Here is a 12,134-nt window from a genome sequence, read left to right as displayed (position 1 = left end):
ATTATATCACGTCAAAGGATATAATCTTCTTCGGTATAAACGTAGAAGTACGACACCGTGGACACATTTATGATACCAATGGCCTGAAGGCTAACGCAAATTGTTTAACGTTGTCGATAGCACTGCCATTTTGCGTTGGAAGCTGACTTAAATGGATGTGCTTTATATTTCTTGGTATCAACGCCGGCGCATCTCATGTGGTTTTTAACCCAATTGGATACCGTGCTAGGCAAGACAAAACGAACAGAAGTTGTATCCTCAATGTAGGCTAAAAATAACGTGTGATCTTCTAGTAAAGAATTACCCATCGAAGAGATCTTCTTAACAGCCATGTGTAATGTCCGGACACGGCCCACGTTTTTCTTCGTCAGATCAGTCACTCCAAGCTTTGATGTCTTAAAGTTTGCTTCTTTGAAACGAAGGCAACAGCGATTGATTTACAAAGGGCAAACAATTTAAAGAAACCTAGAAATGTATTTATAATAAGAAGTCAAGCCACATGGTCATCAGGAAATAACCTCATACATAAAGATTAGTATTAGACATGGCCAAATACAACGCTGTCGACATTTACATACAATTGACGCTTATTAAAGATAATTAATTGATTGTCAAAACTATAATGGTGATGTTGACACTAGGAAATCATATTGCCATAATACAGATCTGTGTCTTGAATACTACTTGACATTAATGTTGATCTTGGATAGCTTTTATAAAGAATGTTTTTCAAAAGAGCGTTCACTTAAATTAGCAAGCATCATCTGCTGATACGTGTTAATCCCAAAAAAGATTATTCATTATGTCGATAAAAACCTCTTTTTATTTTTTTGTTCAAGTTGCTCACGTAGCCAGGCTCATAAGCTGACGACGAAGAATCAATATAACGGGCACGGAGATGGACCGACAGAGTTGCGACTGAAGGAGCTATTACTGCTAGGGGTGGCTCTTGGTCTGTGCAACTCAAGTTTAAAAATTACTCTTTAGGCAAATTGTCCTTATTTAATGCATTGTGCATTCAGATTGATTACATAATCAAAGAAAAAAAGAGAGAGGCATAAAACTAAAAAGAAAATTGTCTCTTTTAATTTTAATGTGGGAAAGAGTAAGACCTTGTTACATCATTTTTGAATCCGAATAGGTTTCTCAGAATTTCCCGAACTTTTATTTTTTGCATTTCTTCCTCTTGCTTTTTATTTTTGTTAAAAATCTCAAATGACAAATACATATACCCAACAGCATCAAATCCCTTTAACAACAACAAAGAAGTCATACAACATTTCAGAGGCAAAGTTAAAAAGGATCTTGGAATATAACGAACGACTAAAGGAGCAATTGGATTTACCTCGTATTCCTGTTTCTGAGGCATCTTCCAGGTAATAATCATAGATTACTTTCGGTTTTTTTTTGACTCAACTGTTTATAACAGTCTTATTGACTACTGCAATTCAACAAAGGACCCGTTATTACCTTCTATATGGGGACCAGTAGATAAAGAGCATGATCCTTTCGCGCCGGCCGCTGGAGGAAACAAAACAAGTAGTAGTTGTTGTATTGTCATGTAGAAAAAAGAGAAAAACATTGTAAATAAATTAAGACCTTGTGTCACTATCATTGTTATATTCCATGGATACAGATTACTGTGTAGGCCGATATAAACTCCCTTTTTTGTTAGTAGATCCAAGTGTAAATCATACGCATTATATAGATAAAGCTGTTGATTGAACTAAATAATGACTTGAAGCAGTCGCAAATAGTTGGTTTATGGCTAAAGTCATGCCTTGTTACCTAAAGAGATTAGTTTGGATGTGATTAATATTTAATTTCAGGATACCTAAAATAGTTAATCTCAGGTAGCTTATTTTAAAAGTATTCATTTGTCGTTGTCTGTTGTCATTTTCTGTCAAAAGCTTATACGTTTAAACAGAGATATTTGTAAAAATTTGAAGAATATTAGAGTGCGCGATGCTTTTACAACGTTGTTTCTACCTGGATAAGATAAATACAGCACTTAAAAGACAGCTATCATACTGAAGACATTACTGTACCCTTCCTAAAAGCACTTAAATCAAGAAGAATACCCGCTTGACCTTATTGTGGCTAACATACTCCATCGAGATTAAGCCATTTATTTATTGTATATTGAACCATGTGGAATTTGAAGCGTCTTTCGTTCAAAGCTCCATTGCAAGAAATTGTCTTGGTGCCAACCTTGGCCTTTGATCTTATGCAGCTAAAGGTAATGAAATATACATCTCCATCTGACATAAATGGTAATCTTAATTAATATAACAGGCTATTATACTTACAACAGCAGTTTAAACCAAAGTACATGCTGGGCATCATACCAGAGTGTAGTCCTCCTGTCAATTGGCTGTACGGTTGTGTTTCTTTTCTCAAAACGTCAAAAGAAGGAAAAAAAATCTTAAAGTTATCTTTCATACTATTAATTATCAACAGTCCTCTGAATTCAACGTTTTTCTCAATAAATAGAGATTTAACAAGTGACAAGTTCTTGCTGTGGCATTGTTTGATAGATATGCATTAAGAAGAGAGAAACACTGTAAGTTAAAGCCCCGAATCAGAGCATCACTCAAATCGCTGAAGTGGTGTAAGGGTGGTGTGCCAAGGACCTCCTTTTATCTTTTAGTTTCCACCGAACAATCACTTTTGATGACTTAAGCGCGCTACTTTAATTTTAGTCAGCGAACAACCCTTGGTATTGGCTGTCAGCTACAACTAATTTTTTTTTATCTTCTTATAATAATACGACATGGCCGAAGGAATCAAAATTGATCCTGCCATTGAAAGATGGGCACACATTCGTGAAAACACTCACCTTTACTTCAAATTTAACCAAAGAAACACAAGAAAATCTTTGATTTGGGGCGTTGCTGTTCCTATCGCACTTACTATCCTTGCCTACAAAACTGATGTATAGTATTTTTAAATTGACTACCATGAATATATAAAGTAACTTTTATCATTTTAGCGCAAGTGGGACTTTGCTGCAGCTCAAACCAAGGAAGACTTGACTCCTTCAAAGAATTAAGAAATGCATAAATATGTGTAGAATTGAATTCGATAATAAACATCAACAAACATTTACTATTCAGCTGTAACATGGTTTTGTTTTTTCTTTTCTTTTCTTTTCTTCATTCAACGCAACTGGATTTTACGCAATCATAGATATGCAAGTAATAGTTTTCAAATAGGACCAAACGTCTTTCTATGATCATTCGTTGACAGCAGATACGATCACACCTTTGGGGACATGGGAGGGGGAGGGAAGGAGGAAGGAGGAGAGGACAACCTTGAAAGTCAAATCAGACACTTGAGATATTTCACTATTGACTATTTCCATTTTAATGAAAAATAAAACTAGACAGAAGCATTATGAATTAAGTGCTTTTATTTCAATAAATATGTAAATGCAAACTTTTTTTTTAGCAAGATAATATACATGAGCAAATCTATAAACGCTCCTTGACCCAGCCTTCAAGACCATTGGCTAACCAAATTTCCTGCACACTCCTACCAAGTGCACCCACTTTGTACAACTTCTCTTGACCGTCTTCTTTGTAGACTTTGACTTTTCCTTCCGCCACATGAATGTCAACCTTCCATCCAGTGCGTCTGGTTAAATCAGTTGTACCTAGTGCCTGCTTGAGGTCATTGACCAATTCAGGGCTTTCAATAAGCAAGAGAGCATTATTGACAGAGTTTCGCTTAAAGATATCAGAGTAAGAGCCTGCAATCATGATTTGAATGCCACGAGATTTAATAGCTGTTGCTGCCTGTTCACGAGAGGATCCTGTACCAAAGTTGAAACCTCCCACGAGAACATCGCCTTCCTTGACCACGTTAACAAAATTGGGATCATAGTTTTCCATGACAACCTTCTTCATATCCTCTGGTGTCATATCGTCATTGTAGGTATATTTTCCTGGATATATACCGTCAGTATTCAAGTTATCTGCGTGACAGAAAAGAATTTCGCCCTTGATAATTGCAGGAAAGTTGGGTAGTACTTCAGCTTGAGCAGCAGCATTGGAGTCACTGCTAGATTCAGAAGTATGTGTTTGAATGCTGAATGAAGGTTGCTTGGTCGCCTTGGCAGAGGAAGCAGGACCAGAGATCTTGCCTGTAAGTGCAGATGCAGCAACGACAGCAGGAGAGGCCAAATAAGCCAAGGCATTAGGGGATCCCATACGACCCTTAAAGTTACGGTTGGTGGCTGAAATACCGATTTCACCGTCCTTCAAGAGACCAGTGCCTAAGCCGACACAAGGGCCACAACCAGCAGGTAGTACCTTGGCGCCTGCCTCAATTAAGACGTCCCAATCACCAGACTCTTGAGCCTCTTTTTGAACTTCAGAACTAGCTGCGGCAACATAAAACTCGACACCTTCCTTAATCTTGTTACCTCTGAGGACTTGTGCGGCCTCCTTCAAGTCACCAGCACGAGAGTTCACACAGGAGACAAGATAAGCTTTATTGATCTTGATGTCTTGCTTCTCAAGTTCAGCAAGAGATGTGGCAACCTTGACCGAATTTGGACCAGAGACGTGAGGAGAGAGAGTAGAGAGATCCAAAGTCAACGTCTTGGCGTAAGTTGCCTCAGGCGAGGGTTCAATGGGTTGATCGATCAAGGCTTGTATTGTTTGATCATTAATACGAGGATGAACAAATTTTTCGCCCTTCTTCAATGGTGGCAAGTTCTTGTTTTCGAAATGAGTGAGCTCAAGTCGTCTTTGGCGTTTACGCAAGTACTCGATTGTCTTTGTATCTACGGGGAACACACCAGCCAAGGCACCCCATTCGGTTGTCATGTTGGCAATAGCCAATCGATCTTCGACAGAAAGACCATTCAAACCTTCACCATGGAATTCAATGGCCGTATTAAGCACTTGATCCTTATTGAACAACCCGCAGAGAGTGATAATCACATCTTTTCCAGTTACACCAGCAGGTAGTTGGCCCTCTAGTATGACCTTAACCACGGGAGGAATCTGCCACCAGGTTCGGCCAGTGGCCCAGATGGCAGCTGCATCTGTACGAACAATAGGTGTACCAAGAGCACCAATACCACCATACATATTAGAGTGTGAGTCTGAGGCAACGGTCAATGTGTTGGGGAACGCATATCCTTCCTCAATCATCACTTGGTGACCAATACCTCGACCAGCAGGATAAAAGTCAACGCCTTGCTGCTTTCCCCAGGCTTCAATATTGGCATACTTTTGAAGGTTCTTTTCAGACTTATTTTGAACATCATGATCCAATGCATACACAGGTTGTTTAGGATCATGGATCTTTGTGGCTCCTATCGATTTAAACCTAACACACACAAATCAGAGAATTGTTTAATGATGTCAATAAAACTTACTTGGGAATAACAGCCCCTGTGTTATCATGAGTAAGGACATGATGAGGACGAATAGTGACATAATCGCCACTCTTTACTTTATAGCCTTCAGGTAAATCTACTGCATATTTTTGAACAATCTTTTCAATTAGGTTTTGATGATCTGTTGTAGCATAAGATCGACGATAAGAAAAGACAAGTGGTCTCTTGATAATATTTGTCCTTGAGATGGCTAAAAACATAATACAAAAAACAAAAGAAAGAGAAGGGGGGTAAAGAAATAAAATAAAGAAAAGGATGCATTTTTATTTGTATATTTTGTAGATTAGATTATCCACATCAAAGCCAATACCAAAAGTGGAAAAATAATCTTTTTTTCGGAACAACAAAATCTGTCAAATGTATAACAATTCAACATTCGACAATATTTTTATTTATTTCTAAGAGTCTAGCAAACAAAAAGGATATTTTGAGGATAAATGAAAAACATATAAAAAGATGATAAAAATAAAAGTGTATAAATAAAATTATAAAAAAGGGAAAATTTACAATTTGACATTCTTTCTGAGAGCTTCCTTGTACTCCTTGATAGAACCTTCAAAGTTTTTAACTTCACCCTTTTCACAAATCCAAATTTGTTGAGCAACTTGTGAAATCAATCGGAAATCGTGAGAGACGAGAACAACACCTCCACTGAATCGTTTGATGGCATCTGCAAGTGAGTCAATAGATTCCATATCCAAGTGGTTAGTAGGTTCGTCGAGTAAGATAATATGAGGACGGAGAATGGCCAATTCGGCAAACACAAGACGTGACTTGAGACCATCAGACAAGGTCTTGATCAATGAAGTTTGATGAGCACCAGTCAATCCATAGCGACCCAATTGACGACGCCAGAATTCAACATCACTACCTTCTTCAGGGAACTTCTTACGCATGTAATCGATAGGAGAAAGTTCCATATCAAGTTGATCAGCAGAGTGCTGAGAGTATTTACCGAGCTTCAATGAAGTATGCTTTTGAATACGACCACCAGTGGGAACCAATTCACTGTTCATCAACTTCAACAGAGTAGACTTACCAGCACCATTAGGACCTACCAAGGCAACACGAGAATCCATATCAACAGCTAACTCGAGATCCTTGTAAAGGTAGTGATCAGGATTACCATCATAGGCAAAAGAAACTTCTTGGAAAGCCATGACAGGAGGGGGAAGCTTGGGGACATTAGTGAAGGAGAACTTGAAGGTAGCTTCTTGTTCAACCTTTTCAACCAAACCAGCAGCCTCCATCTTGTCGATAATCTTTTGCTTAGATTTGGCTTGTTTGACCAAGTTGGCATAAGTACCAGCTGAGGCAATGAATTTCTTGATGTGAGCAATTTCTTCTTGTTGCTTAGCATAAGCCTTGGCTTGGTTGACTTCGTTTTCTTCCTTGGTCTTGACAAACATATCGTAGTTACCACCATAGTAAATAAGCTTACGCTTGCTTGTCAAGTGCATGATGTTGGTACAGACACCATTCAAGAAATCTTGAGAGTGAGATACCATGACAAGAATACGGTCATAGGTCTTCAAGTATTCTTCAAGCCAGACAGTAGCTTCCAAATCCAAGTGGTTGGTAGGCTCATCAAGCAATAAGAGAGTGGGCTTGATGAAAAGGGCACGGGCCAAAGCAACTCTCATTCTCCAACCACCAGACATGTCCTTGGTCATCTTGTGCATTTGAGCAGTAGTGAAACCTAAACCGGCCAAAAGGGTACAGGCTCTGGTTTCGAAAGTAGAAGGATCCATGGCTTCGATACGTTCATAGATATCATCCAACAATGGGTTATCGGCACCATCTTCTTGACCGAGAATTTCTTCAACTTGCTTTTCCAAACGGGCAACTTCGTTTTGAGCAGAGTGAATGACAGCTTCGATAGCGTTCATATCGGAAGGTTCGGCTTCTTGATTTAATAAGTAGATCTATATAAAGTGATAAATACATATGTAAAGTTAAGCCATTCTTTTACTTACATCAATGTGGGAAGGAATCTCGATATCACGACCAGCGAGAGAGGCCAAGAAGGTGGACTTACCAGAGCCGTTAGAACCGATAAGACCGTAACGTCTACCAAAGTTAAGTTCGATAGAGGCATTGTCAATCAGAACACGACCGTGGAAGTTGAGAGAGTATGAATCAATCTTAATATCTCTGCTTCTTTCTTGTGAGGTATAAACACCAGTGGCGGTACGTTCAGAGTGGATTCTGAGACTTTCCATGTTTAATTCATCGCCAGAGTTGTTTCCAGAGGCTGTGGCAGGAGTGCTCTTTCCTGATTTGCCGCCCTTTTTGTCGGCTTTGGCAGCTCTAGCCGCAAGACGTTTGGCCTTTGATGCAGAGATCTGTCCACTCATGATTGAAAATATAAGGAGAGAAAGTGAAAGAAAATGAAAGTGTGTTATATTTTTTCGAAAAAGTTTTCGTCCTAAACAAAGTGACTTTTTAATTTTTGATGGGCTTTGATTGGCAGATTACAAATTTGGTAAGGTTTGATTTATACATGGGCGTACATTCTACCAATGACATAACCATATACTATGAACCGCAGTAGGCCATCGATTGGTGCTTGTGATAAGATTCTGAATGCTCACCTATTAAAGAGAGGCTGTGCCCTGAATGGAGATGTTCCTAAAAAAAGGGGAAAAAGGTTTCTAATGACCCTCTTTACCGCCGAGTATAAAATAAGCAGTGTCGAATATGTATTGTTCCACAAAAGGGAAGCAAACAACGACAATCTTGAACACTGGACAAAGTCTTTATGATTGTTAGGACATCACTCAACAAGGTTCTTTACCAACAATTACTAATGCCTTTTATTATCCATTTTTTTTAAGTGATAAGCTTATCAACACACAAGTGATGCAACTCCGGCCATTTCCTCTCTTAATTCATCTGTTATTTCTTGAATTTTTTCAAGGATTTGACTTAACCTTTTCATATAATGAGTTTAACTATTAAAAAAACAATAAAAAAAAAGAGAGAGAGACGAATACCTTTGTTTGTGCTCATTAATAGTTTCGTCATAATCTTTATCTGTTTCTTTTGCTTGAATAGTCAAAATTTGTATTTGGACAGTCTAAGATAACGTTTAGAATATAAATCAATGTGTTCTATTGAATATTAACCTCATGTAGTTTTTGCTTTTCTGTTTCTTGTAAATCTCTAATCATGCGAGCAATGACTTTATTTGACATGTCTTTCTCCACTGTTTGAATCTCTAAAGACACATCCTGAAAGCCTTCAGTCACAAGTCTACAGATTGAATGATACTGCTCTGCTGGACATTTTCCGTTTAAATAATCCTTAAAAGCGCTAAACAAAAACAAATGTGTATAAAGACCCTTTAATTTAACAAAAAAAAAGAAAGTATTACATGTCAAATTCTTGGTAAAGTTCATTTCGTGTATTTTGTGATTTAAGTAAACTTTGTAACTGTTTTGACAAAAGTTCGTTTTGCTCCAAGATTGGGTTATTACTCTCTGACATGGCTTGAGTAGAAAAAGAAAAAGTTATTCCAACCTACTTTGCGGGTTTTCAAAGCACTGATTCAATCTTGAATATAAGCTCTTGTCTTTTGTAAATGAAGAATACCTGAGGAAGGGTCGCATCAATCAATGATCGAGAGCTGAAGGCAACTCTATTTGCGTTACAATCTTGTAATGAGTTATATTTTCGGCTAGGAAAGAAGGAGGAAATAACTGGATAGGGACTAGAGCTTATGAGGCAAGAGCGGGACGATTGGCGGTAAGTATAAATGAAGAGAGAAAAGGAAATAGATGGATAGCTAAGGACAATAAGAATAATGTAATAATTGATTAAATAAATGAGGGTATTTATATAAAATTAGAAGAAATGTAGTATGATAAAAAAGAACCAGCTTGAGTTATTGAGGTGCTAGTAATATGCATGTGTTTATAATGAATCATGACACAAAAATACAACTGGGAGATGAACCACCTGGAGCTTCTTTATAATATGCCCTATACTCTCAGGAACCACTTTTCAATTCTGTAAGGAAATGTGTCAAATATGAAAATATAGAGCAAGAAAAGTCCATCTTTTGGCAGTGAAGATACAGAAGGATGCCTTTTTTTTTGTATTCTCAATAGATCATCAACACATTTAAGTGAAGATCTATTATACAAGAAATACGTTCCGTCAATGAAAAGAGTTCGATGACATAATACTCAAAGACGATACATGGATGTGAATTTGAGCCTAGAAGAACGCTTGTAAACATGTATAGCACAGACTGATATTAATATATGGTATCTCACTAATGAGAACTACTTATGTGAGGATATATAATGATAATTACCTCAAATGCTTCATAATGATAAATATGAAGAAATCATTAAACTGCTGTTTCCTTGGATTATCAGAGACAAAGAAAAGTGCGTCAAGTGGATATATTTTATTAAGATTGAAGAACAAAAAGTCAAAGTGTGGGAGTAACAAAATGAAGCTTTTATTTAAGTAAGCAATAATTTGATTTCCAAAGAGTGTGTGTTTTGAATAAGTAGAAACTTTTTTTTTGATAGCCAAGTTTAGAGAGCAAATAGAAAGTTATTCTTTTTTTTTTTTTCTTTCCATAAGTCTAGAAAGCCACATTATCGCTAGCTTTCAAACCCAAGATGACTAGAACCATAAGCTGCATGCCAGAAGACTACACGGTGTAAACCCTCCATGAATAAAAAGCGCTCGAGACTCAGATCTCAAAACTATGCCATGGTAAATTTAACGAAAGAGGTACTTCAACGTACAAAGAGTGCACTTCTAAGTACCTAGGGCGAAGCGTTTCGAAAGGGGTGATGACCATGGAGGCATTGGAATATTAAACCTTTGGAGCATCGTGACCATCGAGCTCAGAAGTAAGGGAGGGGTTATGGGCCACTCATCAGTCGTAGAGGCAGAGTCATAACAATAGGAGCATCTCGAAGTGATCCAGCGTAGAGAAGCAGTGACCTATAGCAGAGCTTGATAGAGTTTGACGGATAGTGACGAAGTAGATTGATTGATTATGTTTCTTGTGGTCTCAGGACTTGAATATGTAGTTTTTACAGAGCAGTATTCATTAGCAGCAGGCATTGATAGACATGAGGAAAATCCTTCAAGGGTTTTCCGACGTTGATAAGCATGGGATAGGCATTCACTAGCGTTTTCAAACGTTGATCATAATTTGTAGGTATTGATAAGCATGAGTAAGCGTTTACTGGTATTTCCAGACATTTGACAAGTATTTGATAAGCGGGAGTAGGTATTTGGGTATTTGAGTGTTTGAGTGTTTGAGTGTTTGAGTGTTTGAGTGTTTGAGTGTTTTGATAAGCAGTATCAAGCTTTTTTTTAAGTATTAGCGAGTAGCAGAGATTCCTTTAAGGCTTTGCCCCGTGAGAGGTAATTATGATAGAATAAGGTGCACCAGGAACCAAGAAATAGAGTCAGCAAAAAGTGAATTTTCTAAACGTTGGCATTAGCTATATGTCCTTTGAGATCACCCAAATGCTGTTATACCTTTTCAACATAAGAAATAATAAATCCATAGCAGAGTTTTAAAAAGAAATAAAGAATGAAGGGAAAAAAAAAAAGGAAAAAGGCAAAAACGATTGTTTCTTTATAGCTTTTTGTTTACGTGAATCATATTGTTTAGGTTGAAAACAAATGACTCATTCCTCCTTTCTCCAATAATGTATGAACAAATAAATATCTCATTCTCTATCTCTTCCATATTAGAACATATCCGAGCATCAGAACGCCTCTTCCCCTTTTTTTGCATAATCTTTCATGGGCCTTTTTCTTTTGTAAGGCCGCTTGTTTACAAAAGTTGACCTCACGCACACATACACACACACGCATGATTTCTTTCTATTATGATCGCTTCACTTTTCTCATTTCCAGCGCGTGTTTTTCTATTTTCTGGTCGCTTTCTTTAAGAATGAGTATAAAAAAAAGTGAGAGTTAAATGTACAAGGGAAAAAGCTGAGAGGGGATGGCATCCTTTAAAAATGCAGCTGATAGTAATTAAAAAATAAGGCTTTTCTCAAAGAGCATTAGGCTACTGATTCTGTAGAACACATGCAATTAATTCCGTTACGGTTGTTATTTGTCAATCAAAGAAAGAAAATCAATCATGATTGACCTATTTGGTTAGCCACTCTGGCTTGTCTCATAAAAGTAATAATGAATTATTATTTTTCGCTAAAAAGAACCAAAATCAAACCATCCTAACCTTTATGTGTCAAAACCTGTTTATCAAGCATGAAGCATAGATGACTGAGTTGCTGACTAAGGAAAACATAAGAGTGTGTAATGTTTTTATTTTCAGTTTTAGTGCACATGAAAAAAAAGTGAAAGGTAAAAGGCAAAGCGTTTATCCTCTATTCCCTATTGTTATATCCTTATCCTCGCTTCTGCTTGTGAAATGCAGATCAATATTAACGACGACTGTTATTGTAATAGATTTGATGACTATACGTTCATCTTTACAGTAAAGCAATGGATCTTCCAAGTCTGCATAAACTATTTCAAATGCCGCTCGAAACAGGATGGGTTGCTAAGGTACACGACATACTTCACTTAATGACTTTATAGGCGTGGATACTAGCGTATCGTGAATGAGAGGCACTATCAAATATGTGATTTATTGGCGATGAGAACAGGGGTTTTTATAACCATGAAAAAGAATATGAATACATAAATGTATGAATTGGATAAAATAGTAGAA

The 12,134-nt window shown here is 37.3% G+C and overlaps 5 protein-coding genes across 5 annotated transcripts; 2 read left to right on the top strand and 3 right to left on the bottom strand.

Moving 5' to 3' along the window:
• Positions 1 to 1,063: 1,063 nt before the first annotated feature.
• On the top strand, positions 1,064 to 1,742 carry RHIMIDRAFT_265462 (uncharacterized protein). Its single transcript, XM_023611823.1, has 2 exons — positions 1,064 to 1,376; positions 1,430 to 1,742. The coding sequence occupies exons 1-2, from the start codon at positions 1,216 to 1,218 to the stop codon at positions 1,563 to 1,565; spliced, it is 297 nt and encodes a 98-aa protein (XP_023469926.1). The 5' UTR covers positions 1,064 to 1,215; the 3' UTR covers positions 1,566 to 1,742.
• Positions 1,743 to 2,363: 621 nt separating this feature from the next.
• Positions 2,364 to 3,157, top strand: RHIMIDRAFT_265460 (uncharacterized protein). Its single transcript, XM_023611822.1, has 2 exons — positions 2,364 to 2,935; positions 2,993 to 3,157. The coding sequence occupies exons 1-2, from the start codon at positions 2,774 to 2,776 to the stop codon at positions 3,050 to 3,052; spliced, it is 222 nt and encodes a 73-aa protein (XP_023469925.1). The 5' UTR covers positions 2,364 to 2,773; the 3' UTR covers positions 3,053 to 3,157.
• An 80-nt stretch (positions 3,158 to 3,237) lies between these two features.
• On the bottom strand, positions 3,238 to 5,664 carry RHIMIDRAFT_265458 (homoaconitase). Its single transcript, XM_023611821.1, has 2 exons — positions 5,390 to 5,664; positions 3,238 to 5,340 (listed from the first exon to the last, which is right to left on the bottom strand). Exons 1-2 carry the CDS (start codon positions 5,608 to 5,610, stop codon positions 3,474 to 3,476), a joined length of 2,088 nt encoding a protein of 695 aa, XP_023469924.1. The 5' UTR covers positions 5,611 to 5,664; the 3' UTR covers positions 3,238 to 3,473.
• Positions 5,665 to 5,743: 79 nt separating this feature from the next.
• RHIMIDRAFT_211346 (P-loop containing nucleoside triphosphate hydrolase protein) lies at positions 5,744 to 7,883 on the bottom strand. The gene is made up of 2 exons (XM_023607195.1): positions 7,387 to 7,883; positions 5,744 to 7,335 (listed from the first exon to the last, which is right to left on the bottom strand). Exons 1-2 carry the CDS (start codon positions 7,765 to 7,767, stop codon positions 5,914 to 5,916), a joined length of 1,803 nt encoding a protein of 600 aa, XP_023469923.1. The 5' UTR covers positions 7,768 to 7,883; the 3' UTR covers positions 5,744 to 5,913.
• A 333-nt stretch (positions 7,884 to 8,216) lies between these two features.
• RHIMIDRAFT_58891 (uncharacterized protein) lies at positions 8,217 to 9,197 on the bottom strand. The gene is made up of 3 exons (XM_023615442.1): positions 8,539 to 9,197; positions 8,407 to 8,489; positions 8,217 to 8,343 (listed from the first exon to the last, which is right to left on the bottom strand). The coding sequence occupies exons 1-3, from the start codon at positions 8,809 to 8,811 to the stop codon at positions 8,259 to 8,261; spliced, it is 441 nt and encodes a 146-aa protein (XP_023469922.1). The 5' UTR covers positions 8,812 to 9,197; the 3' UTR covers positions 8,217 to 8,258.
• Positions 9,198 to 12,134: the final 2,937 nt, after the last annotated feature.

This window comes from Rhizopus microsporus (genome assembly GCF_002708625.1).
Source record: "Rhizopus microsporus ATCC 52813 unplaced genomic scaffold scaffold_2, whole genome shotgun sequence".
Classification (NCBI taxonomy): Eukaryota; Fungi; Mucoromycota; class Mucoromycetes; order Mucorales; family Rhizopodaceae; genus Rhizopus; species Rhizopus microsporus.
Note: the sequence above shows the minus strand (reverse complement) of the source record. Positions and strands in the feature narration are given on the sequence as shown.

Excerpts from the sequence above, each read along its gene's own strand:
- RHIMIDRAFT_265462 (XM_023611823.1), top strand. The coding sequence starts at position 1,216 with ATGACAAATACATATACCCAACAGCATCAAATCCCTTTAACAACAACA. Across the intron at positions 1,377-1,429 it reads GTTTCTGAGGCATCTTCCAG|TCTTATTGACTACTGCAATT; the intron begins GTAATAATCATA and ends TGTTTATAACAG.
- RHIMIDRAFT_265460 (XM_023611822.1), top strand. The coding sequence starts at position 2,774 with ATGGCCGAAGGAATCAAAATTGATCCTGCCATTGAAAGATGGGCACAC. Across the intron at positions 2,936-2,992 it reads TCCTTGCCTACAAAACTGAT|CGCAAGTGGGACTTTGCTGC; the intron begins GTATAGTATTTT and ends TTATCATTTTAG.
- RHIMIDRAFT_265458 (XM_023611821.1), bottom strand. The coding sequence starts at position 5,610 with ATGTTTTTAGCCATCTCAAGGACAAATATTATCAAGAGACCACTTGTC. Across the intron at positions 5,341-5,389 it reads ACAGGGGCTGTTATTCCCAA|GTTTAAATCGATAGGAGCCA; the intron begins GTAAGTTTTATT and ends TGTGTGTGTTAG.
- RHIMIDRAFT_211346 (XM_023607195.1), bottom strand. The coding sequence starts at position 7,767 with ATGAGTGGACAGATCTCTGCATCAAAGGCCAAACGTCTTGCGGCTAGA. Across the intron at positions 7,336-7,386 it reads AGATTCCTTCCCACATTGAT|ATCTACTTATTAAATCAAGA; the intron begins GTAAGTAAAAGA and ends CACTTTATATAG.
- RHIMIDRAFT_58891 (XM_023615442.1), bottom strand. The coding sequence starts at position 8,811 with ATGAACTTTACCAAGAATTTGACATGTAATACTTTCTTTTTTTTTGTT. Across the intron at positions 8,490-8,538 it reads AAAAGCAAAAACTACATGAG|ACTGTCCAAATACAAATTTT; the intron begins GTTAATATTCAA and ends ACGTTATCTTAG. Across the intron at positions 8,344-8,406 it reads ATTAATGAGCACAAACAAAG|GTTAAGTCAAATCCTTGAAA; the intron begins GTATTCGTCTCT and ends TTATATGAAAAG.